General features: G+C 36.0%; 1 protein-coding gene across 2 annotated transcripts; it reads left to right on the top strand.

The window, feature by feature from the left end:
- The first annotated feature begins 528 nt into the window (after nt 1-528).
- CCNC (cyclin C) lies at nt 529-27,385 on the top strand. Of its 2 annotated transcripts, XM_070556745.1 has the most exons (13): nt 555-882; nt 7,007-7,113; nt 7,981-8,065; nt 8,228-8,297; nt 11,188-11,239; nt 18,383-18,438; nt 19,243-19,278; nt 19,951-20,042; nt 20,672-20,739; nt 23,576-23,655; nt 24,576-24,694; nt 25,507-25,601; nt 26,140-27,385. In XM_070556745.1, the coding sequence occupies exons 1-12, from the start codon at nt 851-853 to the stop codon at nt 25,556-25,558; spliced, it is 849 nt and encodes a 282-aa protein (XP_070412846.1). In that variant the 5' UTR covers nt 555-850; the 3' UTR covers nt 25,559-25,601; nt 26,140-27,385. The 2 variants fall into 2 exon arrangements, with proteins under 2 accessions (XP_008517644.2, XP_070412846.1); XM_008519422.2 differs by lacking the exon at nt 25,507-25,601 and having other exon boundaries at nt 529-882.

Genomic DNA, 27,385 nt, shown 5'->3' with positions numbered 1-27,385 from the left:
AGGAAATACAGATTATTTCACGTCGTAAAATTAAACTATTGCATTTTGGCTGTATGTTCCTATTTAGTACATTTACGCGAACATATATGCGTGTGTATGTATACACATACATATACATGTAATAAAGAAAATGTTTCTAGCTGTTTTGCAAAACTGATGGTTCTCTGGCCTTAAAAGAAAACCCTGCTGCTCTAAAAGTTTACGCTTCACTCCAAAAGAATCCCATTCAGAACGTATTCCGTTGGTGCCGGTAGGTTTTGGTAGGTCCTTGAGGCCAAAATAATCTTTATTTTTCTTTCCAATTGCAGGAGAAAGAACTGAAGTCAGAAAACCTTGTACTTTAATTCAATGCCATAGTACTGCTGTGGAGGCCTGAAAGATGGAATAACAAAACCACGAATAAAGCTGCTTCTCCCATTTCATCCCCACTCCACGAAACAGTCCTGCCCACAGGGGCCCGAAGCTGGCGGGCTCTAGGTCGCCATCTGCGCGTAGCTCTCGCGAGAGCCTCCCGACCGCGGCGAGTTTTCGGGAGCACCAGTTCTCGTCTCCTAGCTCAGTGCGCCCACAAGCTGTCTCCGCCCCTCCGGCTTCCTTTCCTACCGCGGGAGGCGGGGAGGGCGCGGGGAGGGCGGAACTTTTCTCCGTAGGAACGGGTTTACGCAGTAGAGTGTTGCCGGCCGGCGTCAAGGAGAATACGGTGCCATCCTCTTCCTCTTACCGTCGCCGCGGCGGAGCGGAGCCGAGCAGATCAGATCGAGGAGCGCGGTTACCGGGCGGGCTGGGTCTATGGTCGCTCCGCGGGCCACTCCGCCGGCTGGTGCTTTTTTATCAGGGCAGGCTGTGTTCCATGGCAGGGAACTTTTGGCAGAGCTCCCATTAGTAAGTGTGATCTTCCGTCTTGTCGCCCGGGGCTGGCTCTTTGCGGGGCGGTGAGGACGGGGCCTGCGACTCCCCTTGGCCTGGATCCCGGCCCCTGTCCGAGCGCCGCGGGGTCTCTCGGGAGGCGGCGGCGGCCGGAAGCGGGATGCGCTTTTCTCTGGCAGTTTCCCTCTCAGCCCCCCGGCCGAGTTTATGGGGGAAGGATCCGTGAGCGGGAAGTGTCAGGGCAGAGGGCTCCGTCTGCGAGGAAGGAAGGTTCGGGAGTTTAACTTCGGATTAGCTAGGCCTGGAGGAGGGTGGAGGGATGGGATGGGCACAGGTATGGGAAGGGTGCCACAGCTCCGGACTGTGAGGCTGGCTCTTCGGGACAGTTGTGGTTCTCTTTTGCCTGGGGTCTCGTCTGGATCGGCGTCGTAGTCCTTTGTCATTCACCCTGTATGTTGAGTGGATTTGATGTTATTCCGAGGAGAGGAGGGAGTCAGGCTTGTTTCTGCTCACTGACCGCTGTCTGCCACTACCTTATGCCTAGATGGGGTTTTATGTTGGTAAGGTATAGGGCAGGTGCTCTCCGAGTGTATCCATTTTGTTAGTCTCTGCCTTATGTTTTATCTTAAAAGAGTATTTTCCGGTGACTTTGCCGATTTCTTGAACGTTTTTCATGAATAAGCTTTTGTTTTTGTCAGTGACCATGGAAGAGCTAGAGTGATATTAAAAACATTTTCCCCTAAATATATTTGTTTAAGCAAGCACTAGTTGAACTTTGCCTAGGCTTTCCACTGGACAGGTGAAAGATGAACAATCCGATGAAGATGATACTTTAGTGTAAATAATTTCCAGTGAGAGCATTAGTAGCTAACTTAAATTTTGGTTCTGTGAAGATGAATTTCTGTTCATCTTTTTTGTAGCCCGTTGCACGAAAAAAAAAAAACCCAGTGGGCTTGGAAACCTATTTTTAGAAAAGCAGGTTTGCCTTTTACTATAAAGTGATTCTGTGGAGAGGAAATGCTATGGAAGCTTTCTGGTCATATTTTTGTTTTACACTGTGTTCACTCTGAAATATTTGCTCAGGCAAGATTAAAATACACTTTAGGTAGTGGATAAGAGATATGCTGATAAACTTTGAAAGAAGCTGAGAGAATTAACAGGTAGCTAGCTGTTCATTGTCAGAAGTTATAGCTGTTTTCAACTTTGTAAAAGAAAAATCCTGCCCGCCTTTTGATAAGCGTTCTCATTATGCTTTCATTTACTACAGGCTTAATGAAAAGGCTTATCAAAAGGGAGGCAGGATCCACTTTATAAAAACAATGGTTTTTTCACTTTTCTAGTATAAAGTTATTATAATACTAAATGTTTTTTTTGAAACTCGCCTTGCCACCCAATTCAAATAGTCCTGGAGGTAGGGACCACTTTGCCCCACTCAGATCCCTTGAGGATCATGGAATCCATGCTCTGTCAAAGGTAACAAGTATGAAAGACAAGACAATCAATTCTGGAAAAGCAAAACAAAAAGATTATGAAAGATATTGTTTTAAGTGATTTTGGTGAAAGGAGAAAATTGACATGAAACATGCTGTATTTCATGGCTTTAAGTTGCACATTTTAACATTTCTGAAGTCAGTGTGGCAGTTTTTTTCTTAGTAGCACATGAAATGAATCCTACAATCAGTGTGATCTTATACTTGAAATGCAGTATTTGTGTCTTCTTGGTTTATGCTCCATACTACATGAAATTTATCTTTTTAAAAACATAAAATGACTGTAGAGATGAAATTAATAATAATTCTGGAACAGAGTGAGTCACAATATTTTCCAGATAAAGTTGAAGTAGAACACAACTCATTCTTTGACCATGATGGAGTAAAACTAGAAGGGCGTTGGTTGAGTGAATTAATGAACAGGTAACAAAAATAAAAACTACGAAACCAATTCTGGATGCTTTATTGTATCAAAGAGGTAACTGAAAATACAGTTATATAATATCTAGGAAATAACATAACGAGGTCAGTATATATCCATATCTATGGAATTGTAGCCAAAGCCAAATTTATAAGAAAATTAACATCTTAAATAAATGAGAAAGAATAAAAATAAATCAAATATTCTACTTAAGAATATTAAAAAGGAAACAGTGAAATAACCCTAAGAAAAACAGAAAGAGCGACAATAAAATAACACTGATATTAATGTATTAAAAGGAAAAAAATAGAAGTTATAAAGAGCTGATTCTTTGGAGGGGAAAAGCAGACAGTAGATGAAACTACTGCTAGTTGAATCAAGGTAAAAAAGAGTGATACAAAAATACAAAATTTGGAATGAGAAAAGTAAATAAACCCAGATGTACCTTTGGGTTATTTCCATGGTAATAAATTTGAAAGCCAGAACAAATTAAGAAAGTTACCATAGAGCTACTCCTTAAAAAATGCTCTAAGCCCATGTTATTTCATGGGTAAATTTTTTCCCACTTTCCAAGCGAATCTACTATTTAAATTGTTCCAGTTCACACAGAGGGAAAGAAAGCTTTCCAGTTTGCTTTATGAAGCCATGATAAAGCTGATAAAATCTAGCGGAGGTAGCACTAAAAACAGTCTTGCTTTTGAATATTGATGCAAACATCATAAAGTATTACCAAATGGAGTCCAGCATTATATTAAAAGTATAAAAAGTGACGGTAGTTTTATTGTAGAAGTATAGTCAATATTGGGAAATCTATTAATAAACAATGAAGACACCAAAAAGACATCTAATAAAATTCAACATCTGTTGACTAAAGCTCTTACTAAAACAGAAATAGGATACTTCCTTGACATAATAAAAACAAATCAAAGCATCAACAAGAAGTATTTGCTGGTGAAACATTAGGAAAATTAGGGTGCCTCTTTAACATTGTTCTGACTATGCTGCTCAGTGCAATTGATAGGAGAATGAGATATAAAAAGAATGACAAAATTATCAATATGTGGAGATTAAATTAACTAGAAAATTCAGTTAATTGAAAAATTAGTAGAGGTAATAAAGGTGTAAAAAGGTGACCAGTTACAAAATGTAGAAATAGAAAGCTTTCTTTTAAATGATTGATAGAAAAATATAATTTACAATTGCAATAGGAAATAATAAGAATAAACTTAAGAAATGTATGGAAACTAATGGAAGAAAATTTTAAATTCTGTAGTGGAAGATAGACTTTAATAAATGAAGTTTGAATTCTGGTATTGTAAAGGTAGTATTTCTTCCTATATTGATCTTTAAATTTTTTTTTTCTTTTTTGTTTGAGAAAGATTGTCCCTGAGCTAACATCTGTGCCAGTCTTCCTCTATTTTGTATGTGAGTCTCTGCCACAACATGGTTTGACTAGTGGTGTAGCTCCCTGCCCGAGATATGAACCTGCAAACCTGGGCTGCTGAGGTCGAGTTTGCTGGGCTTAACCACTACACCATGGGGCCGGCCCCTGATCTTTAAATTTAATGCAATCCCAACAAAATTTTGAATGGATTTCTTGTTTTGGGACTTGACGTAATGATTCTAAAGTTTAGGTCTTAGAATAATAATTGTAACAGAAGAACCAGAAATTTTCTGAAGAATAGTAGCAAGTGGGTATTTTCCATACCAGATTTTAATTACTTAATTTTATATGTTTTAAAATATCATGGCATAGGAATAAGAAAAAAAGTTAAATTATAAAGAAGATCCAAATATAATGATAGAATTATCCATCAGGAAATACTTGGGCAACATTTGGATAACCATTTGACAAAAAATTTAGCTGGATCCCTGCTTTACATCCTGTACCAAAATAAGTTCCAGATGGATCAAATTGAAAAAACAAAGCTTGAAGCGTAGGTATTAGAAAACAAGGGGATGGTTTTTTTTTTATCATTTTGTGTCAGGGAAGGCCTTCCCATGTGTGACAAGCATAAAATCAAAGTAAAATAAGCGTAGATTTGAGTAAATAAGTGATTCAGATTTCCGTATTACAAATTAAATATTGAGAGATCATGCTAAACTTGGGAAATGTTTGCAGTATATTTGACAGAGAAATGATTTATAATCCATAGATACAAATTTTAGATCAGAAGAATCTCTTATTAAAAGATGACCATCCCATTAGAAAAATGGTCATATTAGAATTATAGTGTACTAAAGAAGAACTGTATTTGGCCAATGAAGGCATGGAAAAATGTTTAACCTCAGAATTAAAAACACAATAGAAACACACACAGATACTACTTTGCCTTTAAGTTGTAAAGTATATAAAAGATTGGCAGTAACCCATAAAGTTAAATATTTTAAGATACATTCATGTACTGTTAATAGGAATGGAAAGTGGTTTGACTTTTATGGAAGACAAACTGACAGTGTATATCAAAGTTATCAGCAAAACTGATCCATCAGTTCCACTTCTAGGAAATTATTCCAAATATGTTATTACTCAAATATACAAGAATGAATGCAAAAATATTCATTAAAGCATTACTTGTAATGGTGAAAAAATGATAACCTACATGCCTCTCAGTAGGGATTAACAAATAAATAATGATCCATTCATAATGCTGTGCAGCAATTTAAAAAGATGCTGAATAAAAAGTTTGTTGACATAAAAAGACTTCCAGTACATAGTGAGTGACAAAAGCATGGCGCAGAATAGTTTTTTGGGGTCATGTCAATTTCATATCTCTGGTTAAAAATAGACGAGACTAGGTAGGAGGAGGAGGCAGTGTTAGAAATTCTGAAACAGCTTTTAACATGATTGGAATTTATGAAGTAGGGAAATTAAATGCTCCAGTTATGAACAACTGGGAAAAGATATGCTTCATCAAATCTAAGGTACCATCAATTTGTGCCAAATAATTTCACTGTTATTTTATATATAACCAAGAAAGAGTAAACATACTGTCAACTAAATTGCTAAGGCAGGCCTCCCCCCCCCCCCCCCGCCCCCGCTGCCCCCATGGCAGAGTGCTTAAGTTCCCTTATTCTGCTTCGGTGGCCCAGAGTTTTGCTGGTTCGGATCCTGGGCACAGACATAGCACTGCTCGTCAGGCCATGCTAAGGTGGTGTCCCACATAGCACAACCAGAGGCACTCACAACTAGAATATACAACTATGTACTGGGGGACTTTGGAGAGAAGAAGGAAAAAAAGGATTGGCAACAATTGTTAAATTTTTTTAAAAAATTATTTTATTGAGGTCACATCGATCTAGGCTGTTCTGATAAGGTAATCTTTTCTTTGGGATCTGCTAAGAATTTTGTGACGCAAGGAAAGGAATAAAAATAGTAATACTAAAACCCCGAGGGTATATCAAAGCAAGCACAGAAAAACAATTACAGAAATAAGAAAGGCATTAAACCCATGATATTGATGCTTTAGAGTAGATTTAAGTGAAACTGTAGAAGTAAGTTCTGTAATTTTTGTTTTATATGTTTATAAATTAAGGTTTTGAAGTGTTGAAAGGGATCATTCAAATATATAAATGGAGTTAGTTTAAATTGTTTAAAACGATATGGTTAATAAATTTGTAGTCAATGTTTAAAGGCCCCAAGAAAAATTGGTTTTCAGTTTTGGGTATTAGATTCATGAGCTTCATAAATTGAACATTAAACAAATAAAAAAATTATTTTATTGAGGTCACATTGATTTATAACATTGTAAATTTCAGGTGTACATTATTATATTTCAGCCTTTATATAGACTGCATCATGTTCACTACCAAAAGTCTAGTTTCCATCCATCACCATACACATGTGCCCCTTTCCCTGGCTACCCCCGACCCCGCTGTTCCCCACTCCCCTTTCCCTCTGGTAACCACCAATCAGTTCTCTGTAAGATGCATCATGATATTAGAGTCTTAGAATCAATGAAATATAGTATACACTAGTAAGTGAGAAAGGGAGAGACTGAGAAGGAAGAGAAAAGATTAGAGCAGAATCTTTTTCAGCGCATATTTACATTTATTAGTGAGATCAGTCTCTGTCAGAGTTTCATGAAATGTGAAAAATACTGTCTTTCAGGGTTACTTCTTGTAATTTTTACTTTTGAGGATGTTAATCTGTTCAATCTTAGGATGTTTTCTGTTACTTTGTTAGTTGATTTTCTATAGCATGTCTTAAAATCTTTGCTTCTTCTAGTTTGCAATGGATTTTGGATAAACAAGATCTGTTAAAGGAACGCCAAAAGGACTTAAAGTTTCTCTCAGAAGAAGAATATTGGAAATTACAAATATTTTTTACAAATGGTAAACCTTTTTTTTTAATTGAAATGTTATGGTTGCTTACCTCTGAATTAAAATTTTTTTGTACTGATTTGTGATGAACTCTTTTAGTCCCTACTTAATATTTTCACTTACACATGTATTCTTTTTACAACTTATATCATTTATCTTTCTGTTTTAGTGATCTAAATAAAATATTTGGGGAATCTTATGTCAGAGACACTCAAGGCAACTTTAAAGCGTTAATTATCTCCTCAAGCCTTTGTAATGCATTATTAAACCCAGTTTAAGATCGGTTAAAGCAAAGGCTTTGAGGAAAAATGATTCTTTGGGTTGACATCCTGCATTGGTCAGTCCTGTCTTACAGGTTTGCTTTGGAGGGAAGGGGATTTAGAGTCAGCAGATCCTTGCTGTGCCACATGGAGCTTTGTCACATGATCTTTCTAACCCTCGGTTCACTCTCTTGCTTTGAGGATTCCTATGGATTTTTAAAATAAACTTTATAAAGCAATGATTATAACAAGTTTGATAGGTGTCTGATATTTTCTTTTTATTCTTACTCATTCTAAAGATAGTATGAAAAGCATTGAAAATACTTATAAGATACAGGGGAAATACCTATCATTCAGCCTCCTTAATGCAAGAATAATTTTTGCTATAGGGCAATTTCTCTTTGTTGTTGTTTATGTGAACCTATATATTTTTTAACAAATTTGCAAATTCTCTTACTGGACCACTGTGATCCAAGTAGAGCTTTACAGCATGTGTAAGTTTTTCTCTTTGTTAAAAATGAATATAGTCATGATTTAACCACATGGAAGTTATTGTTGAGTGTTAATATTATAATGATACCAGAAGATATATTTAAAAACTTTATTATTTTCCTTTTAGTTATCCAAGCATTAGGTGAACATCTTAAATTAAGACAACAAGTTATTGCCACTGCTACAGTCTATTTCAAGAGATTCTATGCCAGGTAGGGCTGTTTTATTTTGGGACTATGTTATACCTGTTTGAAATTCTTACCTGATGTTGATGAATTTTAGTATAAATGAATCATGTGTTTGCCATAGTTATCATGTTTTGTTCCATGTGTTTCTATATGAATGACATTTACCTTTGTTTTATCATATTTTAGATATTCTCTGAAAAGTATAGATCCTGTATTAATGGCTCCTACATGTGTGTTTTTGGCATCCAAAGTGGAGGTATGAAATAATTTTCTGTTCTTCATCAAAGTATAGTCAATGCACATTGGTTAATCTGCCCCAGTTTTGACATTACCTGTGTAAAAATAATAACAGATGATGATTTGTGCAAAATATTGAAATTTATACAAAATCAAATATATGCATATCTTTATTTTATATATTCATTTAGCAAACACTTATCTAGCACTTATTGAGTACCAAGAGCTATTCTTAGTCCTTTTACAAGAAGAACTGACTTAATCCTCATAACAAACTATGGGATATACAGTAGGAACATTCTCTTTTTTTTTTTGCTGGGAAAGATTTACCCTGAGCTAACATCTGTTGCTAATCTTCCTCTCTCTTTTTTTTTCCCTCCCCAAAGCCCCAGTACATAGTTGTATATTCTAGTTGTAAGTCCTTCTAGTTCTTAGATGTGAACCGCAGCCACAGCATGGCTACTGACAAACAAGTGGTATGATTCCATGCCTGGGAACCGAACCCTGGCCACCAAAGCAGAGCACGCCAAACTAAGCACTAGGCTATCAGGGCTGGCTCAGTATTCACATTTTATAAAGGAGGAAACTAAGGCACAGAGAAATTAAGAAACTTGCCTAAGATCATAGAGCTGGTAAGTGGCAGAGCCAGTATTTGAACCCCAGGTCTAGCTTCTAATCCCATGTTCTCAACTGCTTTGCTCTGCTGCTTCTAAGACGTTTATTGTTTGGTACTAAGTAGTCTTCTATAAGTACCATGGCTTGTCTACTATAACCTGAGAATGTCGCTCTTCTCCTCCATATGCTTTCTATGTCCTGTTGTCGTCCCTCCCTGCCTCCTGATGATTGGCTTTCCTACCAAGCCGTAGGGAAAGCAAGGGGGAAGGCAGGGATTAGGGCTGGCTATGGCTACATAGGTTCTGAAAAGAACTATTTTGGGTAGTGAGGGAAGAAAAATTAGGTGAGGGAGAGAGAAGAGAGATGGGAACTTGCAGCTGAGACCAAATCTCTCCTAAGCTTATTTACCTTTTCAGTATTTTTGAGAGAGCTCAGTTAAAATTCAGACAATTATAGCAGATGCTGGCTGGTTTCCATAACTAATCAATGTAATCTTTAGTGTTATGAAACCTTTATGTTATGTTTCAATTTTTGGATGATGTCTTTAGAATAGTAATTATATTCTTGAATATTGAACGTATTCTTAACCTAGTAAGTTTACATTCCATTTGTTACATGTTTTGATACAGTTTTGTTTTAGCCGTTGTTTAGGATTATCCACGACATCTTTCCCAACTGTTACCTAAAACGAGAGTTGACTGTAGTAGAATAATATTAAGAAAAGCTTTCTAGAGGTTTAAGGTTTTCTAATTTTAAGTGGTAGTTTAAGGAGGCAGATCCAGCTCTGTCATTGTTGTTAAGTTCTTTAATGGAAGAGAAAGTGTTTATAAAAGGCCTATATATTGGAGTGGGTTTTCCCAAATATTATCATGTAATTTTATGTATCTTAAGCACAACCAGTATGGGAAACCAAAACAAAATCTTTGTAGTCTTCTACTCTTGATATTAACTTGGGCTTTTAATTTGTCTTGTTTGTTAAATGTCTTTTGTTATATGATTTACTGAGTAGAACCCTGTTTTGTAATTTACTGAGTGAAAGTTTTCACTTTAAGAATTTTGGATAGGGGCCGACCTGGTCGCGCATCGGTTAAGTTCGCATGTTCTGCTTTGGTGACCCAGGGTTCACTGGTTCGGATCCCTGGTGTGGACATGGCACCACTCAGCAAGCCATGTTGTGGTAGGCGTCCCACATATAAAGTAGAGGAAGATGGGCACGGATGTTAGCTCAGGGCCAGTCTTCCTCAGCAAAAAGAGGAGGATTAGCAGCAGATGTTAGCTCAGGGCTAATCTTTCTCAAAAAAAAAGAATTTTGGATAAAGAATTATTCCTGGGAAAAAAGTGTATTCTTTCATATTTAGTTATAGCCTTATTTATTTTTATCTCTAACTATGACCAACTCTTTCTGTGTTTGTCCAGTTGTGTGGGAATTGTATAGAAATGGCATTTAAGATGTCTCAGGCGTTTAATTTTTAGTTTCAGTTATTATGGTTTGAGGTTTAAATATAAATATATATACACATATACTTGCCCCCCACAAACGGGATAGGGATGTAGGTTGAAGGTATTTGAATATACTAGATTTACTTTAGTTTCTTTTGTTGGATAAGGAACCAATTCTTGATTTTTCTGTTTTAAAATGGCATGAAGGTTTTAGGAATTGTATGAGGTTAATCAAATTAAATGAGACAGTACATGCACATCACCTGATAAATTTTAGTTGTCTTTATAATGATGGTATATTAAGTTCGAAGAGGAAATGGGAACAGACATTGGAAGTCTTATACTGTATCATTTTGTCTCTCTGTTCTGAAAAGAATACTAATTGTTTAAATGGTCTTTTGAGTTCTTTTGGTGATATTAAAGTTTATCTTCTTCAATGAGTCAATTGTTTTATTACTAAATGGCATGGCGTACCTGTTTGTCAGTCCAGATTCAACTGAATAGGAAGCATACTTAATATTTATTCTTGCAAGTAAGTATAGAATCTAAAAATCTTCTTGGAAACTAATTTGAGTACAGAAAACTGGCACTGTTCCTTTAGGGCTTGGTTTCTAATTTGGTATCTTTTGATATTAAATTATAAAATTATTTAGACATTTGTCTTAAATTGTAGTAATTTTAGGGACAGGTAATGTATTTAGAGATTTCAGTACTTCATACCTCAAGTAGGTGGAGATGGACAGACTATAAACATGGGGGGAACATAGGAAATACTCTATTTTGAATAGACCTCAGATCCCCTTAGGTTCGTTGGGCTAATACGTACCTGATCGCATCTACTTTTCTTTCTCTAGGAATTTGGAGTAGTCTCAAATACAAGATTGATTTCTGCTGCTACTTCTGTATGTAAGTGCAAAAAAGTATATCCTGCTTTAAGGTTGTACTTCTAAAGAAAGCTCCATAGGACATAGATGTTTTTCAGTTTTTGAGACCTCTGAGAGATTAGCTGGGTTTATTAAATCTCCTGAGGACACCTTTATGGCTAGTGTATTATGGTGAAAAATAAAGTTAAAATAAAAAATTTGTTTAAACCACTGAAAGTATTCTCTCTAAGGCATGGTTTTTAATGTTGAAAATGGATAGTAACTGTTGATCCAAAAACAACTCAGAGACTCTTAATTTTATAATAAGGGTAAAGAAAAAAATTCATTTCCGTATTTTATTAGAATTTATTGCTTCCCAATGGCTAGACATTGTGTAATTCTTGAGGGTGGAGTAAGCTGTTTCTTTAGCAACTGTAATGTATGTCTGATGGGAATTATGTATTTTCCCTCAATACTGAAAAACACGGTGTAGAAAAAAATGCTGACTAGTTAGTAGGGCTGATTCTTAGCCCCAGTTCTATCTTTAAGCAGCACTTTCATAACCTTGAGCAAGTTGCTTTACCTTTTGGCCTTAGTTCTTTATCTGAAAAATGGAGTTTAGCTGCCTGTGAGTCATGACATTAAAGGAAATAACATTGTAAAGTAACAGTTATAAAATACTGTACACAGGTATTAACATTATGCTGTGCTCCATCTTCATAGGTTAAGCAAAAAGCCATCAGCTAACAGAAGATAATTCAGATTAATTTTTTTACTTCTGTGATTTTACACAGAAGAGACGTTTTAAGTCTGTAAGCATGACTGATTTTCATATTTTGGGATCATTTCCCTTTCTGAGAAGAGTGTAATAATCTAATTCAATCTTTTCCATGTCATATCTTACTCTTTTAAGGATAGAAGATTAGTAATCAGTTTTGCCATGGACTTTAGTATACCAAATGTATCACATTAGTAAAGTATTGAATTGCCCTCTGAAAAATCGAATTCTTAAAAAATTGAAAAAAGACTGGAAGGAAATCTACCAGAACTTTAGCAGTGCTCATCTCTGAGTAGTAGGTTGTAGGTGCCCTGTTTTCTTCTTACGTTAGTCTGTTTTCCAAATTTTTTAGAAGGTGTGTATTTTTAAATGTAAAATAGGGGGCCGGCTCTGTGGCCAAGTGGTTAAGTTCGCACGCTTTGCTTTGGAGGCCCAGGGTTTCACCAGTTCGGATCCTGGTCGCAGACAGGGCACCGCTCATCAGGCCGTGTTGAGGTGGCATCCCACATCCCACAACTAGAAGGACCCACAACTAAAAAAATATACAACTATATATTGGGGGGATTTGGGGAGAAAAAAGCAGAAAAAAAAAGTATTGGCAACAGTTGTTAGCTCAGGTACCAATCTTTAAAAAAAAAATGTAAAATAACCTATTACTAAGGTTTGTTTATTTATATCTTTCATGCAGAGGTTTAAAGTTATTTCATAAATTGTATAGTGTATTATATAGGCCCAGACAGCTTAGGTTTCAGATTTCAGCTCCAGTGCTTCCTATGTTGAGCAAAATATAACCTCTATGACTCAGTTTCCTCATCTGCAAGATGAGGCTATTAATAATATATGTCATAAGGCAGTTGTGAGGATCAAATGAGTTAAAATTGATAAAGCTCTTACAACAGTGTTTGCTCAGTGTGTTAGTTTGCTAGGGCTGCTGTGACAAAATGCCAGAGACTGGGTCGTTTAAACAACAGAAATTAATTTTCTCAGTTTTGGAAGCTGAAAGTCCAAGATCAAGGTGTCAGCAAATTAGTTTCTCCTGAATCCTCTCTCCCTGGCTTGCAGATGGTTGCCTTCATGCTGTATCCTCACATGGCCCCTTCCCTATACGTGGATACCCCTAGTGTCTCTTCCCCTTATAAGGACACCTGTCCTATAGAATTAGGGCCCTACCCTTATGACCTCGTTTAATCTTAATTACTTCTTTAAAGGCCCTGGTTCTAAATACAGTAACATTGTGGGTTAGGGCTTTAGCATATGAATTAGCCGAGGGGGGGGGGGGTTGGGGGTTGGGGGACACACACACGTTTCAGTCCATAATATTCTAAATTTTAGTGGCAGCTATCATCATCATCAACAACAGCATCATTATCACTGGAGAACACCCTACTGGGTGCAGTGGTGGGTACAAAGATAAACACAGGAATTTAAAGACAAGAAAATAAGACATGCATATGCAAATATGAACACAGAAGAAAATAAGTTGTATCAGAGAGTTACAGAGAATGCAGTGAATATTTTGAGTGGGAAAAGATTATTTGTCAGGTGAGTCTAGAAAGGCTTAAATAGAATTTGGTGAAGAAAGATAGAATTTGAACCTGGGGAAGTGCAGAGGAAAGACAGTCTAGGAACATTGAATAGTTTGGTTAAAAATAGGGAAAGCGAAGGATTTACACTCAGTGAATGGTGGGTAAGGAAACAGTGGGAAGAAGCCCTCCCTGGCTGAAGCTGGATAATAGAGGGCCTTCAGTGAGGAATCTGCCATTCGTTCTGTTGACAGTGGTGGTACCTTTGAAAGCTTTATTTTTCAGCATTAGCACGATGCCAGAATTGTGCATTAGGAAGGTGAATCTGGCAGAATTATGGAAGATGAATTGGAGGAGAGTGAGTTGAAGTAGACAGAGAAATTCTGACATTTTTCACGTGTTACAACATGGATGAACCTTGAGGATGTTACGGTAAATGAAATAAGCCAGTCATGAAAAGATAAATACTGTATGAGCCACTTATATGAGGTACCTAGTGTAATCAAATTAATAGAGATAGAAAGCAGAATGGTGGCTGCTAGGGGCTAGAGGGAGGGGGAAATGGGGAGTTACTGTTTAATGGGTATAGAGTTTCAGTTTTGCCAGATGAGAAGAGTTCTGGAGATGGACTGTGGTGATGGTTGCACAACAGTGTGAATGTACTTCAGACTACTGAACTGTATACTTAAAAATGGTTAAAGATGGCAAATTTTATGTAATGTGTATTTTTACCACGATTTAAAAACAACCAAAAAAAACACCCTCGGAAATGGTTTTATGTAAACTACAAACTGTAGTGAGTGCTGTCACCACAGGGTGCTGTGAGAAATAAAAGCTGAGTTCTTTTGAAGTTCTTGACTTAATCCAGGTGAGCACTAATGAAGGCTTAAAGTAATGTTTTGGCAGCCTGCAGGGAGAACAAATAAGCTACATTTGAATGATAGGATCAACAGGACCTTTGAAAAGAAAGGATTTAAGAAGAGTCACAAATGATTTTTGAAGTTTCATGCCTGGGCATTGAGGGGGTGAAGGTAGTACCAGAAGAGGAGAATAAGTGGGTTCTGAGAAGAATTAAATTTAATCTTTGTTTCTAATAGCATTCTGTAGTCAAAGGAACTAGAGTTTCTTGGAGAAATGGCTGATGCTAGGACTGAGGCAGGAAATATACAAGGTGGACCTGGAGCCAATAAGGAAGGAAGTGCTCACGTGGTGATGGGGATATGTCAGACGGACATGGGAGCCAACTGAAAGAGCTCTCAATGGCCAAAGTTGGAAGAGTTTTAGCAACGAAGTTAAAAAAGTATTGGATTATAACCCAAAGGATAAAATAAATATCCATGAGTCCATACTGATGTAAATAAATGATGGAATAAAAAAGTGAGAGAGAAGACACAAATCTCCATGCAGAAGAATTTAAAATAATTTATGTAGCTAACTTCACCCTTAAGTAGGGGAAGCATAAGTTGCCCTTAGGTGTAAGCTGTGCATAGTGACTTCCTTTTAATGTGTACATTATGAAAGGGGGGCGGGAATAGCTTTACAGTGCAGAAACCTGACGAACACTACCTCAGCCAGGTAATTGAGGTCAATATCAACAGTGATAAGTCATGTTAATAGTATGTGTCTTTTGCTCATCATCGCTGATCATCAGGGAAATGCAAATCAAAACTACACTAAGATATCACTTTACACCCATTAGAATGACAAAAATATCTAAAACTAATAGTAGCAAATGTTGGAGAGGTTGTGGAGAAAAAGGAACCCTCATACACTGCTGGTGGGAATGCAAACTGGTGCAGCCACTATGGAAAACAGTATGGAGATTCCTCAAAAAATTAAAAATAGAACTACCATACGATCCAGCCATCCCACTACTGGGTATTTATCCAAAGAGCTTGAAGTCAGCAATCCCAAAAGTCCTATGCACCCCAATGTTCATTGCAGCATTATTTACAATAGCCAAGACATGGAAGCAACCTAAGTGCCCATCAACAGACGAATGGATAAAGAAGATGTGGTACATATATACAATGGAATACTACTCAGCTGCAAAACAGAACAAAATCATTCCATTTGCAATAACATGGATGGACCTTGAGGGAATTATGTTAAGTGAAATAAGCCAGCTAGAGAAGGATAATCTGTGTATGACTCCACTCGTAGGAGGAATTTAAAAACATGGACTAAGAACAGTTTAGTGGATACCAGGGGAAAGGTGGGGTGGGGGGTGGGCACAAAGGGTGAAGTGGTGCACCTACAACACGAATGACAAACATTAATGTACAACTGAAATTTCACAAGATTGTAACCTATCATTAACTCAATAAAAAAAAATAGTATGTATCTTTGATGTGATATAATGAAGTCACGCTTTACCTCTGTGGTCTTTCTTCCAAAAACCCAAAACCCCAGTCTCATCATTAGATAAATATCAGACAAATTCCAGTAGAAGGTTAACCTATAAAATACTTGACCCAGTACTGCTAAAAATGATCAAAGTCATTAAAAACAAGGAATGTCCGGAAAACTGTCACAGCTAAGTGGAATCTAAGGAGATATGACAAGTAAATGTAATGTGGTATCCTGGAAGAGCCTGAAACAGAAAGAGGACATTAGATTAAAAGCTAAGGAGATCTAAATAAACTATAGACTTTAGTTAATAATAATGTATCTGTATTGGTTCATTAATTATAGCAAATGCACCATACTCACATAAGATGTTAATAACAGGGGAAACTGGGTAAGTGGGTATCTTAGTCTGCTTGAGTTCCTATAACAAAATACCGTAGACTGGGTATCTTAAGCAACAGACATTTATTTCTCACAGTTCTGGAGGTTGGGAAGTCCAAGATGAAAGTGCCTGCTTTGATCGGCCATGATTTGTTTCCCGGCTTGCAGACAGCCACCTCCTCACATTGAGTTCTCCCATGGCAGAGAGAGAGAGAGATCTCTGGTTTCTCTTCCTCTTATGTGGACACTAATCCCATCATGGGGGCTCCACCTTCATGACCTCATATAAACCTAATTAACTCCCAAAGACCCCACTTCCAAACACCATCACATGGGGTTCAACTGACAAATTTTGGAGGACACAACATTCAATCCATAACAAGGAGTATATGGGAACTCTGTGTTATCTTCTCAGTTTTTTGTAAATTTAAAACTGTTCTAAAAAATAAAGTCTACTTAAAAAAGGCAGAGGAATATAACTTGGTAGGGGCTTTGTTTTTGTTTTTAAGGGACATTTGAGCATATTAGTAAGTGATGGAACAGATTTATTGGAGGAGGAATGGTTAATGGTGCGAAAAAGAAAAAGACAGGAACTATCAATTGAATAGATGAAAGCAAATGCCCAGTGGTAGGGGTAGCAATAGAGAAGGATGCATTTTCCTCCAAGTCAGAAGAAAATAATTAGAAGATAGAAAATCAAAATACAGAGTGATTTTATCATGGAGTAGGAAGGAAGTTGACAGCATCAGGTAAATCTAATTTCAGTAGGTTAGGTGGCAAGGTCCAGGGGTTAGGGGTATAGGTTTGTTTTATGTACAGATAACTGTTCCTTGTTGATTGGTTACCATTAAATCAGTAGCTGTTTTACTTGTACACTTTACATCTTGTGTACATCAAAAAGATTTGTAAAACTCAGAAATCTTAATAGGTAACATTTTCAAATTCACTAAAGGAGAGAGGAAAGGAAAGATTAAGCAGAAATTTCCTAATATCAAGTTTAAATGGTTTACGTTTCAAATCTTGGCAGATGTTACCTATCTAAATTAGCTGTTAGGATACTCAATTTACAAAAGAAAACTTCTTGAAAATACAGTACATAGAATAAATGAAATTCTTTTTAATCTTGGTGAGGTCACTTGGGCTTTGTACAATTGGAAGGGATTGCAGAACTGATCCTCTAGAACCTGTCAGTAGCCATTTGCTTGAATGAAATGTTGAATCATATGACCTGAATACAGTTTTCTCAAATAGTGCTTAAATGTATACAATCATACTATTTTTAGGAGATGGAGGATTGATATTTAAGTTTCTTCATTTGTACTTTTTTAGTGACTAAGAAGAGTAGTAACTGTATGTATGTGTTTGTGTGTGGGATGAAAAAAGTTGTAGAGACCTGTGCATGTATATTCATGCTTTTATTAAAACATCTTTTGATAAAGAAATAGCTATTTTTTTTTTGTTGCTGAGGAAGATTCACCCTGAGCTAAGGTCTCTACCAGTCTTCCTCTATTTTGTAGGTGGCTCGCCACCACAGCATGGCTGACTAATGGTGTAGGTCTGTGCTTGGGCTCCAAACCCACTAACCCAGGCTGCCAAAGCGGAGCACAGTGAACTTAGCCACTACGCCAGGGGCTGGCCCCCAAAATTACGTATTTATTAAAAAAGTTTAGAAAGCACAGATTAGTAAAAATCCTTAAATCTCGGAGATAACCACTGTTAACATTTTTTGGTTGTATTAGCCTTCCGATATTTATATATATGTTTGTGAACACATATCCAACCTGTATGCCTTCTGAGCTAAATTACTGAAGAATGGAACAATGCCATTTTAGAGCTAGAAAAATTTTAGAGATGATAAAAGCCAGTGATTTTTCTCCAATCTTCTTATTTATTTTTTAAGTAGCAGAATCCTTTCTTAATATGTTAAATCTATAATTGAAGCTCTCTAATTGTAATATAGATGGGAGCCTGGGGCTTCCTGCCTCTCATTCTTTCCCCTCGCCTGAAAACGAAAAAAGCTGGGTCCCTAAGCATCTCCCAAGTTTGTACTAAAAATGATTTAGCCCTACCTCTAATATTCCATACTGTGTTAAAGAAATTTTGGGTTAATTTACTTCCCGTTTTCTCAGTTTAAGGTGTTTTTTGTTTTCTGCAGTAAAAACTAGATTTTCATATGCCTTTCCAAAGGAATTTCCTTATAGGATGAACCATGTAAGTATATTGTATAAAATAAAACTGCTTGTCAAAGCCGTCTGTGAACTAGCTCCATTTTATGTTAGAATAGACTGAATACTCTCCTAGAAATGGCACTTTCAAATAGTACAAGAATATAGACTTTAGTTCTAAATTAAAGCGAACTTGCTTCTACCATTTAAAAAAAATACTTCATAGCAGTGGTTATCACCACTGTGTGACCGTTAAATCACCTTGGGAACTTTTTAATAATACTGATGTCAGGGCCTCTCCAGACCAGCTAAATCAGAATTTTCAGCCTTGAGGCTCAGGCATTGGTGGTTCCTAAAAGCTGCCAGATAATGCTAATGTATAGCTGGGATTGAGAACTACTATAATGGAATAGTGTGAAAACCATGTTTGAAACTTAAATTGTAATTTTTTATTTAATTTTCAGTATTCTTTCCTTTTACTGATTTACTGATAACAAAAATAACATTTTAAATGGAGATAATTGCTTTTTTGCATTAGTTGAGTGGAAAATATGCTGGAAAATCTGAAGTTTATACAGGATATTTTAAATAAAATAATAAGAATGCTTATATGAGGCTGGCTTTTCCTTCTAAGGATTAAAATGCTTTATAATCATAATTGCATGTGTTGTGTAATACTAAAAAGTAATTTTTTATTGCATATGTTCATTCTAATATAAGCTACTATGTTTATTTTCTTGATTTTAAAAGCATTTTAGTAAAAATTTTTGATAATGTCTATAAATATATTGGACTACATAGATTCATTTAATTTGGTTTCGTGTTGACATTTATAATCTTTTTTTAACAGATATTAGAATGTGAATTCTATCTTTTAGAACTAATGGTAAGTATATTTCTTCTTTGTGATTAATAGAGTACAACTTATTTTCAAATTTAGTGAAGTTAGGAATTAAAGAAATTATTTGTAGGGAGGTGCATCTTAGAGCCGTCCAGTGATACATGATGGTGAAGTCCTATTACCTAGTCGCATCATCACTTGTATCCTCCCAGAACCTGTAAAATAGTTTGTATGTCCTACGTAGGATGGGAACATTTTTCTGTTCTATAGTATCTATAATAAAAGGATTACAAGCAAACCAGTCAGGCCATTAAACCACTGTAAATTATTTGCACAATTTGTGTATGTGTGTGGTGTTATTTAAAGATAGATTATGTCTTTGGCAGAATTCTGCTCCTCCATTGGGAAATACGGATTTGTAGGCTAATAAGAGGTTTCAGTGTGTTGCAGATGTGACACTTTGAGTCTCTAAGGGAATGGATGCTGACTGACTGCCAACCGATTTATCAAGGTATATTCCAGAGAGAGCACTGCCTTCACTATTATAGCAGAGTTAGGGCTGCCATGCTGCTTGCTTAAGAGAATAAGAGGGAAGCAAGCATGAGTTAGAGAAATACATTTTGAAATACACAATTATAAATCAGTTGGGTAATGATAAGGTTTTTGTGTTGTAATAAATCTGTTTTTATACATACACATTTTTTAAACTGTTTCTAGGATTGTTGCTTGATAGTGTATCATCCTTATAGACCTTTGCTCCAGTATGTGCAGGACATGGGCCAAGAAGACATGTTGCTTCCCCTTGCATGGTAATTAGAACAGAAGTTATTCATAGTGTAACATGTTATTAGCTAGGAAGGTTGACAACTAAATATGAAGTTTAGTATTTTTAAAGTAATAAAACTAGTGCCCCAAGATATTTTATGTTGAGCAAAATATCTGCTTGTTGAATTTTAATAACTATATTGGTATAAATGCTAAAATGATAAGGATCTTTAAATTATCTATTTGATGACTATTTCCATTAAAATTTGATTCTTATTAAAAATAGGCTGTTTACATAAAAATTAAGATGTTATCTGTAAACTCTTCAGAATACTTTTTGGTGATATTCAACATACATATTAATAGTCATTGTATAATTTCCTATCTGATTTTCTAGTTTTTGAAAAGTTAGAAAAACGTTTGTTTTATAATTTATTGAGGTTTTAAAACAACATATATTTAGCTGTAATTTTATTCGTTAAAATATGCTTATTCATTGTCACGTTCATGTATCCATCTTTTTCCCTTGATGTTTTCTCCTTTATGTCTGTGCTTCAGTAATATAAAAAAGAAATGTGTACAAAGATGGGAAATCTGGCCCTCTCTGGGGGGAAGTGTACAACCCTATGAGATAGTTCTGCTTTCAGTAATAATATGATTTACATTTCTATAGGAGGATAGTGAATGATACCTACAGAACGGATCTTTGCCTACTGTATCCTCCTTTCATGATAGCTTTAGGTATGTAAGCGTGGTGTACCTTTATTAGTTAATTTGTTATGAACCTATTTAGGTCATCCTAAAAGAAATTTCACCCTATTGTACTTTATGTTTTTATGTTTCATGAAGTAATAGACTAATCCTTGCATGTGAACTTTCAATAATATGAACTGCAACTGTCACAAATCAGGATTATTGTCCCCCCAACCCCCTTTTTTGGTAAGTTTTTTTTTTTAAATTGTTTAAAATAATTTTAACCAATGTCTGAATAGAACATTTTTGTTCGTTTAGGGGGAAAAGTTCAGAAGTAAGCCTGCTAATGTTAGTTGTAACTTAACTGGGCCTGTCTTTCATTTCCTGAGCCCAGTTAGGTCCCCAGAGGTTGGATAAAGGAGCCTCTGTGGTCCTTAATGTCTTGTGGAACAAGTTAGCTACCATTCTGCTATCTGTGGAATGCAGTACTGTAATGGCTTAGAACACAGTCTTTGCAGTCAGTCCTGGGTTTAACCTTTGCTTCCTTTACAATTGTGGGAAAATTATTTAACCTTCTGAGTTTGTTTCCTTAATTGTGAAATTCGGGGGTTACTAATAACTCCATACAGAGTTGTTACAAGAATTAAATATCTTGTAGAGCACCAAATAATGCCTGTCGTATGTTAGGCACTTGTTAGTTTGTTCCCTTTCTTTCTTCTATTGATTTCTATGACTGTGTCCTCTTAATTTTTCCACAAATTCTTTTACCAGTCCACAGTTATTTTCATTGGTTTCTCTTTTTTTTTTCAGTTATTGCTTCAATGTTAATGTTTCTCAGCCTTCTTACATCAGGGTGGTAAATAGGTTATACCTGTACTTTTGTAGTACTGGAGGCTCCCTAAAAGCACTGTATTTGGAAGGATTCTGAAGTGGCATCTGGGTTCAGTGAGAAAGAATGTTGGGCTCTGCATAGGTAGGAAGGAGGGAATAGCAGGCCGTGTGCCACATCTTTGCTGTCCCTGCTATCTTTGTTCTTCCTGGGTAGTCTCACTGAGGCCTGTGGCTTCTGCTATCTCTTCGGTACTGAAGCATTTAAATTTCTTTCTTTAACCAACATCTTGCTCCAGAGCAGTTCTTTATACCCATCTGCCTTTTAGATAGCTCCACTTGGCATCTCTCTGGCTCCTTAGACTCATGAGCCGGACTGAACTTTGCCCCAAAATATGCTCCTTTTAATGTCTTTGCTAGCTTGGTGAATAGCATTAATTAATTACCTTTTTTGGAAACCCAGCAGTTAGGCTCTTTATCTCCCTCAATACCTACATCTAGTTGGTAACCAATACCTATCTTCCCTTCCTCTCAGTTGTCCCTTTAGTAGTCTCATAGCCATCTTCTCATTTCCATCCAGGTTACTGTAGCAGTCTTCTTTCTGGCTAATTGGCCTCCAGCATCCCTCTTTTCAGAGAGCCAGTCTTTCCTCCACACTTGAGCTAGGCTGGTGGTTCTCAACCAGGGATAATTTTGCTCCCCGGGAGATGTTTGGCAATGTCTTGTCACAACCGGAGTGGGGTGCCACTGGCACCTAGTGGGTAGAAGCCAGGGGTACTGCTAAGCATCCTACAGTGTACCAGGCAGTCTCTAAGAATTATCCAGCCCACAATGTCAGTAGTACCAAGGTTGAGAAACCCTGAGCTAGAAAGAACTTTTTAAAAAGCAGAATTTGTCCCCCAAATAAAGTCTTTCAGTGTTCCTCCCAATTTCTGGATAAAATCCACAGCTGCTTTTTACCATTTAAATACACACCATTCTCTGCTCCCACTCTCACCTTTTTTAAGACTTGGCTCAGATATCACCTCTTTAGTGACACCCTCCTCACCCCCAAACTCCCTACATCACCTCGATCTGGGTTTAGGATGTCTCCTTTGTTTCCAGTTTACTTTATGTATGCCCCTGTCATGGCATCTTCCACTGTGTTTTAATTAAGCTGTTATAATTTCAGTTCTTTGGCCTCTCAATCCCTCCTGGACCTACACCCTACTCTATAGCTTTGTTTGACCAGGGGCAACCAGTGTGTCAGTTCACATTTGAGTCGCTGTTTGCCTAGAATGTCATCCTTAGCAAAGTCATATGGGTAACCAGATCAGGGAATATAATTTAACAAGCTGGCATGGGATCAGGGGAGCCAGGCTGCTCAGTAGGAATTATATTAGGCAAAATTATAACATAGATTGTTGTCTTTGGGCTCTTTTATTATCTTTGTTAGTTTATAATGTATATAATTATAGTATATACAGTGCATTACTTTTTTTACGAAACTGTTTCATTACAACACTGAACTCTGTACTAGGCTGCCCAATTCTCACCTAACTTGATCATGTGCTAATAATTTTAAAAAGCAGAGGTATCACTGCTTTTAACTGAAATATGAAAACATAGTATTGAAATTTATCCGTGTATTGATTGGCTGTTGTTGTTTTTGTGTGTTTTTTTGGGTTTTGGGGGGTTTTTTGGTCACACTGACTTCTGGGTACATTTTGATCTCTACTGTGTACTGCTGTTCAGGGTCATTTCTCTGCTCTAATTTCCTCATTGGATTTTTTCCTCTCTAACACACCCTGACTCTCAAGGCAACTGCACCATGACTAGCACACAGTGAGGAGCAGGAGATGTCAAGAACCTATTAATAAGTCCAGTAATTTTTTCTGTCTATATCAGATTAAATTGATGGGATGGTCAATGGAACTATGATATGCATCCATATAATTTTTTAAAAAATATTGGAAAATACCATGAAAATTTTAATTGATGATCGTATCTTTATTTCTGAGTTTGTACATTCTATGTTTTCAGTTAAACATGGGCCTTTGTCTCATTTTCTTTCCAGCTTGCCTACATGTAGCCTGTGTTGTACAGCAGAAAGATGCCAGACAGTGGTTTGCTGAGCTTTCTGTGGATATGGAGAAGGTATTCTTTAAAATTCTGTTAGTTGAATGTTAGTTGAACATTTTAAAGTTAATGTCATATTTACTTATCATGAGCCTAAAATCTTACTATGTCCATCAGGCTTAGAAGATTTTTGTTAAAAAAAAAAATTGAGGAACATGTTTGGTGAGAAGAGTTGATGTTGACTATTTAGGTTATTTTCTCTTTTGGGGTTAGGCTTAAACAGAATGGTAAATTTTTGGCTTGATTGGTTGTAAAGCAGCCCCTACTTCCCAGGATTATTTTAAAAGCTCCCTAGTGACTACTGTAATACTACTGTAAACTTCTGTAACACAGCCTATCCTGGCAAAGTGGTTTTTGCCCTTTTTTCTACCTTTTCTGCTGAAATGTTGATAGCATTAGAATCAGTCCAAGGTTAAGTCTACTCAGATGAGGAAGAAAGGGCTAATTTGGAAACTGGATATGACAGATTTGTAGCTGCCAGTGTTTGAGCACCTTAACTCGTGTAGAGAAGTTAACAGAGAATCAAAACAATGTCTTTTGTGCACTACCTCTCATTAAATTGTTTGAAACAATTGCTATCAGAGGAATTGGCTTTATAGTGGCATACTCCTTTGTAATTTAGATCTCTGTTCCTAGTACCTCCCTATTTTAGTAGTATTGGTTACAATATAGGCGAACAGAAGGAAACCAACTGTAGAGATGGATAAGGACTGACAGGCTATACACATTAAAGGTTGAGAGGCTTGGAGGAAAAGCCAACATAGCAGGATGGTAAAAATACTGCTCTCACGTTCATCAGGATTGTCTAATCTAACCTGAAGGACAGAGACTGTCTTTTCACTGTTTGCTGAGGGATGCCTAGTACATGATGTGTGTTCTTTATATTCTATATGTTGTTTGACATTGCCACTGAGAACTTTTCAAATATTTTCTTCTAGATTTTGGAAATAATCAGGGTTATTTTAAAACTATATGAGCAGTGGAAGAATTTTGATGAGAGAAAAGAGATGGCAACTATTCTTAGTAAGATGCCGAAACCAAAACCTCCTCCAAACAGGTACTTTGTAGACTTTAATTGATTGATTTCATTTAATTATATATTTCATACCCGTTACCATATTTTTCTGTAGATTATGTTTCTTAAAGTTTCTTCTAAAACTTCATGACATGTTAATTTTTTTTAATTTGTAACTTGAAAGATTGAGAATATCTCATTTAAAAAAATACATTAATCTGGTCACCTATTTAGTAACTCTTTCTAATGCAACAGCAGGTCCATTACAGGTATCCCTCAACATATGGCTATATCCTGTACATAAACTTAAACAACAGAACTAGGCGAGTTCATCTGAAATTCAGGGATAAAGAGTTCTGGAGTAGTGCCATGTCAGTTTATCTTTTTTCATTATGGCTATTATCCTGTTTTATAAATTTCAGTAGCAGTTTTTAAAAACTTAGAAGATGATTGATCTGATATTATAAAAATAAATAAAGAATTTTGACTTTTGAGTGACCTGAAGATCCATGGCATACAGTAACCTAATTTTGCTAAATAGGAATCATTTGTGCTAAACGGGTGTTTTTTGTTGTTATGTTTTTTGTTTTTCTTTTTTTAATAAGATCTATTTAGTTCAGTGGTTCTCGGTTCTCACTGTACATCAGATCTTTTGGGGTAAGGAGAAAAAGTCAGAAGGGAAATAAATGCTACCCATCTTAATCATTTATCAAGAAAAATAATTGTTATATAGTATTAAGATAGATTTGTAGATCTGATAAGTTAATGTTACCGTTTGGAAAAAATTAATACTTATTCAAGGAGCTGTTTAAGGCAGTCATTCAAACAGCTGCCTTTGGATGCATTTTTTGCAGAAATTCCCTGAGTGATTCTTCACTAGTGGCAGGGCCTGAAGCTGCAAGATGATGATGGACAAGATAAGGCAATAATCCTGTTGCCACAGTTACTGGTATTTTCAGTTTTAGTTATTTTAAATATTCAGCATTTTCCAGAAAATTACCATATTTCTTTCTGGCTTATAAAGGTTTGCTGTATTTACATATGATTTTATTATGCATTTGAACAGTAATTTTTTTTTGGAAGAACACTTCTTGACTTTCATAATTAGAAGCAATAAGGTTTTATATGTAAGATTTAATTTCATAGGAAATTTGCTCAGAAGAAGCTCTAATCTCTATGTTGAGTGATACCTGTAATGACAATGAAATCCCATACCCCAATTTAAATTTTTTGAGTGTATATGAACACTAACTTCCAGAATGCTTGTCATGTGTGAGGGCATTAAGTTACACGAGAATAAAAACATAAAAACAAATGTTAGTCTTCTGGATTTTAATTTTTCCACATCTGTGTCTTAGAATCAGGAATGTCTTTGTTTTATACAGTTGTACCACAGAATAACTAACTTTAAAGATTAGTAGGCTTATCAGGGTGTGAAAATGAGTCTTTTAATTAGTGTAAAATCTCTTTCTTCCCCACTTGAACAGTGAAGGAGAGCAGGGTCCAAATGGAAGTCAGAACTCTAGCTACAGCCAATCTTAAAACATTCCGAAGAATTCCATAGTGGACCAGTTGGAAATAAACCATTGGACAGATTTCAGTAATGCCTTCAATGGAACACAAATGAAAGTGAATAGCTTGTTTCTGTCAAGCATATTGGGAAGTGATTTTATTTTTGCAAAAGAAGTTTTTCTTTACCTAATTTGATTCTAATACATAATTGATTAAATTCTGTTTATAAAAGTTTGGAAAGGTTCTAAAGGGACCTATGGACAGACGTACATAAACATTTGAAAATTAATAGCTTTTGATTAGTATGATTTTTCTTAATTTGGATAACAGAAATTGTAGCTTTTTATTAAGCCAGGAAACATAAAGCATAATTTGTTTAAAATTCTCTTTGGTCAATCAAGGACCAAAAAAGGGCATAAAAAATCAAATATATGAGGGTTTTTTTTTTTCCCTCCTTAAGTTAAACTTTAAAGCTGTATTTAAGGAATCAAATCTTACAAAATCCTGGAAGATTTTGGTAATGATGTTGATAATTTCAGGGAAATTAATCAAGTACCTGTTGATTTAAAAATGTATTTTATTCAATAGCTTTGGTATCTTGCCATGGAAGATACTAGCCCAGCCTAGCAGAAAAGTGCAATATGTATAGCATACTTTGACATTTTAAAAATTATATTAATTCCATAACATTTTGATGTGCTGGGCAAACTTTTAAGAAAAAATCTTACATGAAGTTATTTGCATTTAGTTCACAGTTAATCAGACATTTTGAAAGCAAATTGGATAAAACACCATAATATGGTTGAAATCTGGTAACATTTTAATGTTTTTACTCTACTGTGAAAAGTTTTTTATATGACATACACACCCTAGTTTATTTTTGTGTCTTAGTGTGCATTTACAAATTTACTACAGGTATCCTGAGCCAGGAACACAATCAGGTTTCAGGCCAGTTTGATACTGGCTATTCTTAATTCTCATATGAGTGTAGGACTTAAGACTAAATGTTATGTCAGTGGGACTGTGCTGTCTGTGGAACTTAATAATCATTTTCTTCAGACTCGAAGGAGAGTGATAAATAAAATTTGGAGTCATAGGATATTGATGTACAATTTAAGGATTAAGACTTTTTATAAATCAATTGTGAACAATGGATTATTAAATTAAATGTTGACTTCCTAGTATAAAATTGCAAGAATAAAAGTAAGTTCTCCAGCTCTA

Source organism: Equus przewalskii, chromosome 9 (assembly GCF_037783145.1).
Source record: "Equus przewalskii isolate Varuska chromosome 9, EquPr2, whole genome shotgun sequence".
Classification (NCBI taxonomy): Eukaryota; Metazoa; Chordata; class Mammalia; order Perissodactyla; family Equidae; genus Equus; species Equus przewalskii.
This window is presented reverse-complemented; position numbering and strand designations above follow the sequence as displayed.

Excerpts from the sequence above, each read along its gene's own strand:
- CCNC (XM_008519422.2), top strand. The coding sequence starts at position 851 with ATGGCAGGGAACTTTTGGCAGAGCTCCCATTA. Across the intron at positions 23,656-24,575 it reads TTTCTGTGGATATGGAGAAG|ATTTTGGAAATAATCAGGGT; the intron begins GTATTCTTTAAA and ends ATTTTCTTCTAG. Across the intron at positions 24,695-26,139 it reads CCAAAACCTCCTCCAAACAG|TGAAGGAGAGCAGGGTCCAA; the intron begins GTACTTTGTAGA and ends CCACTTGAACAG.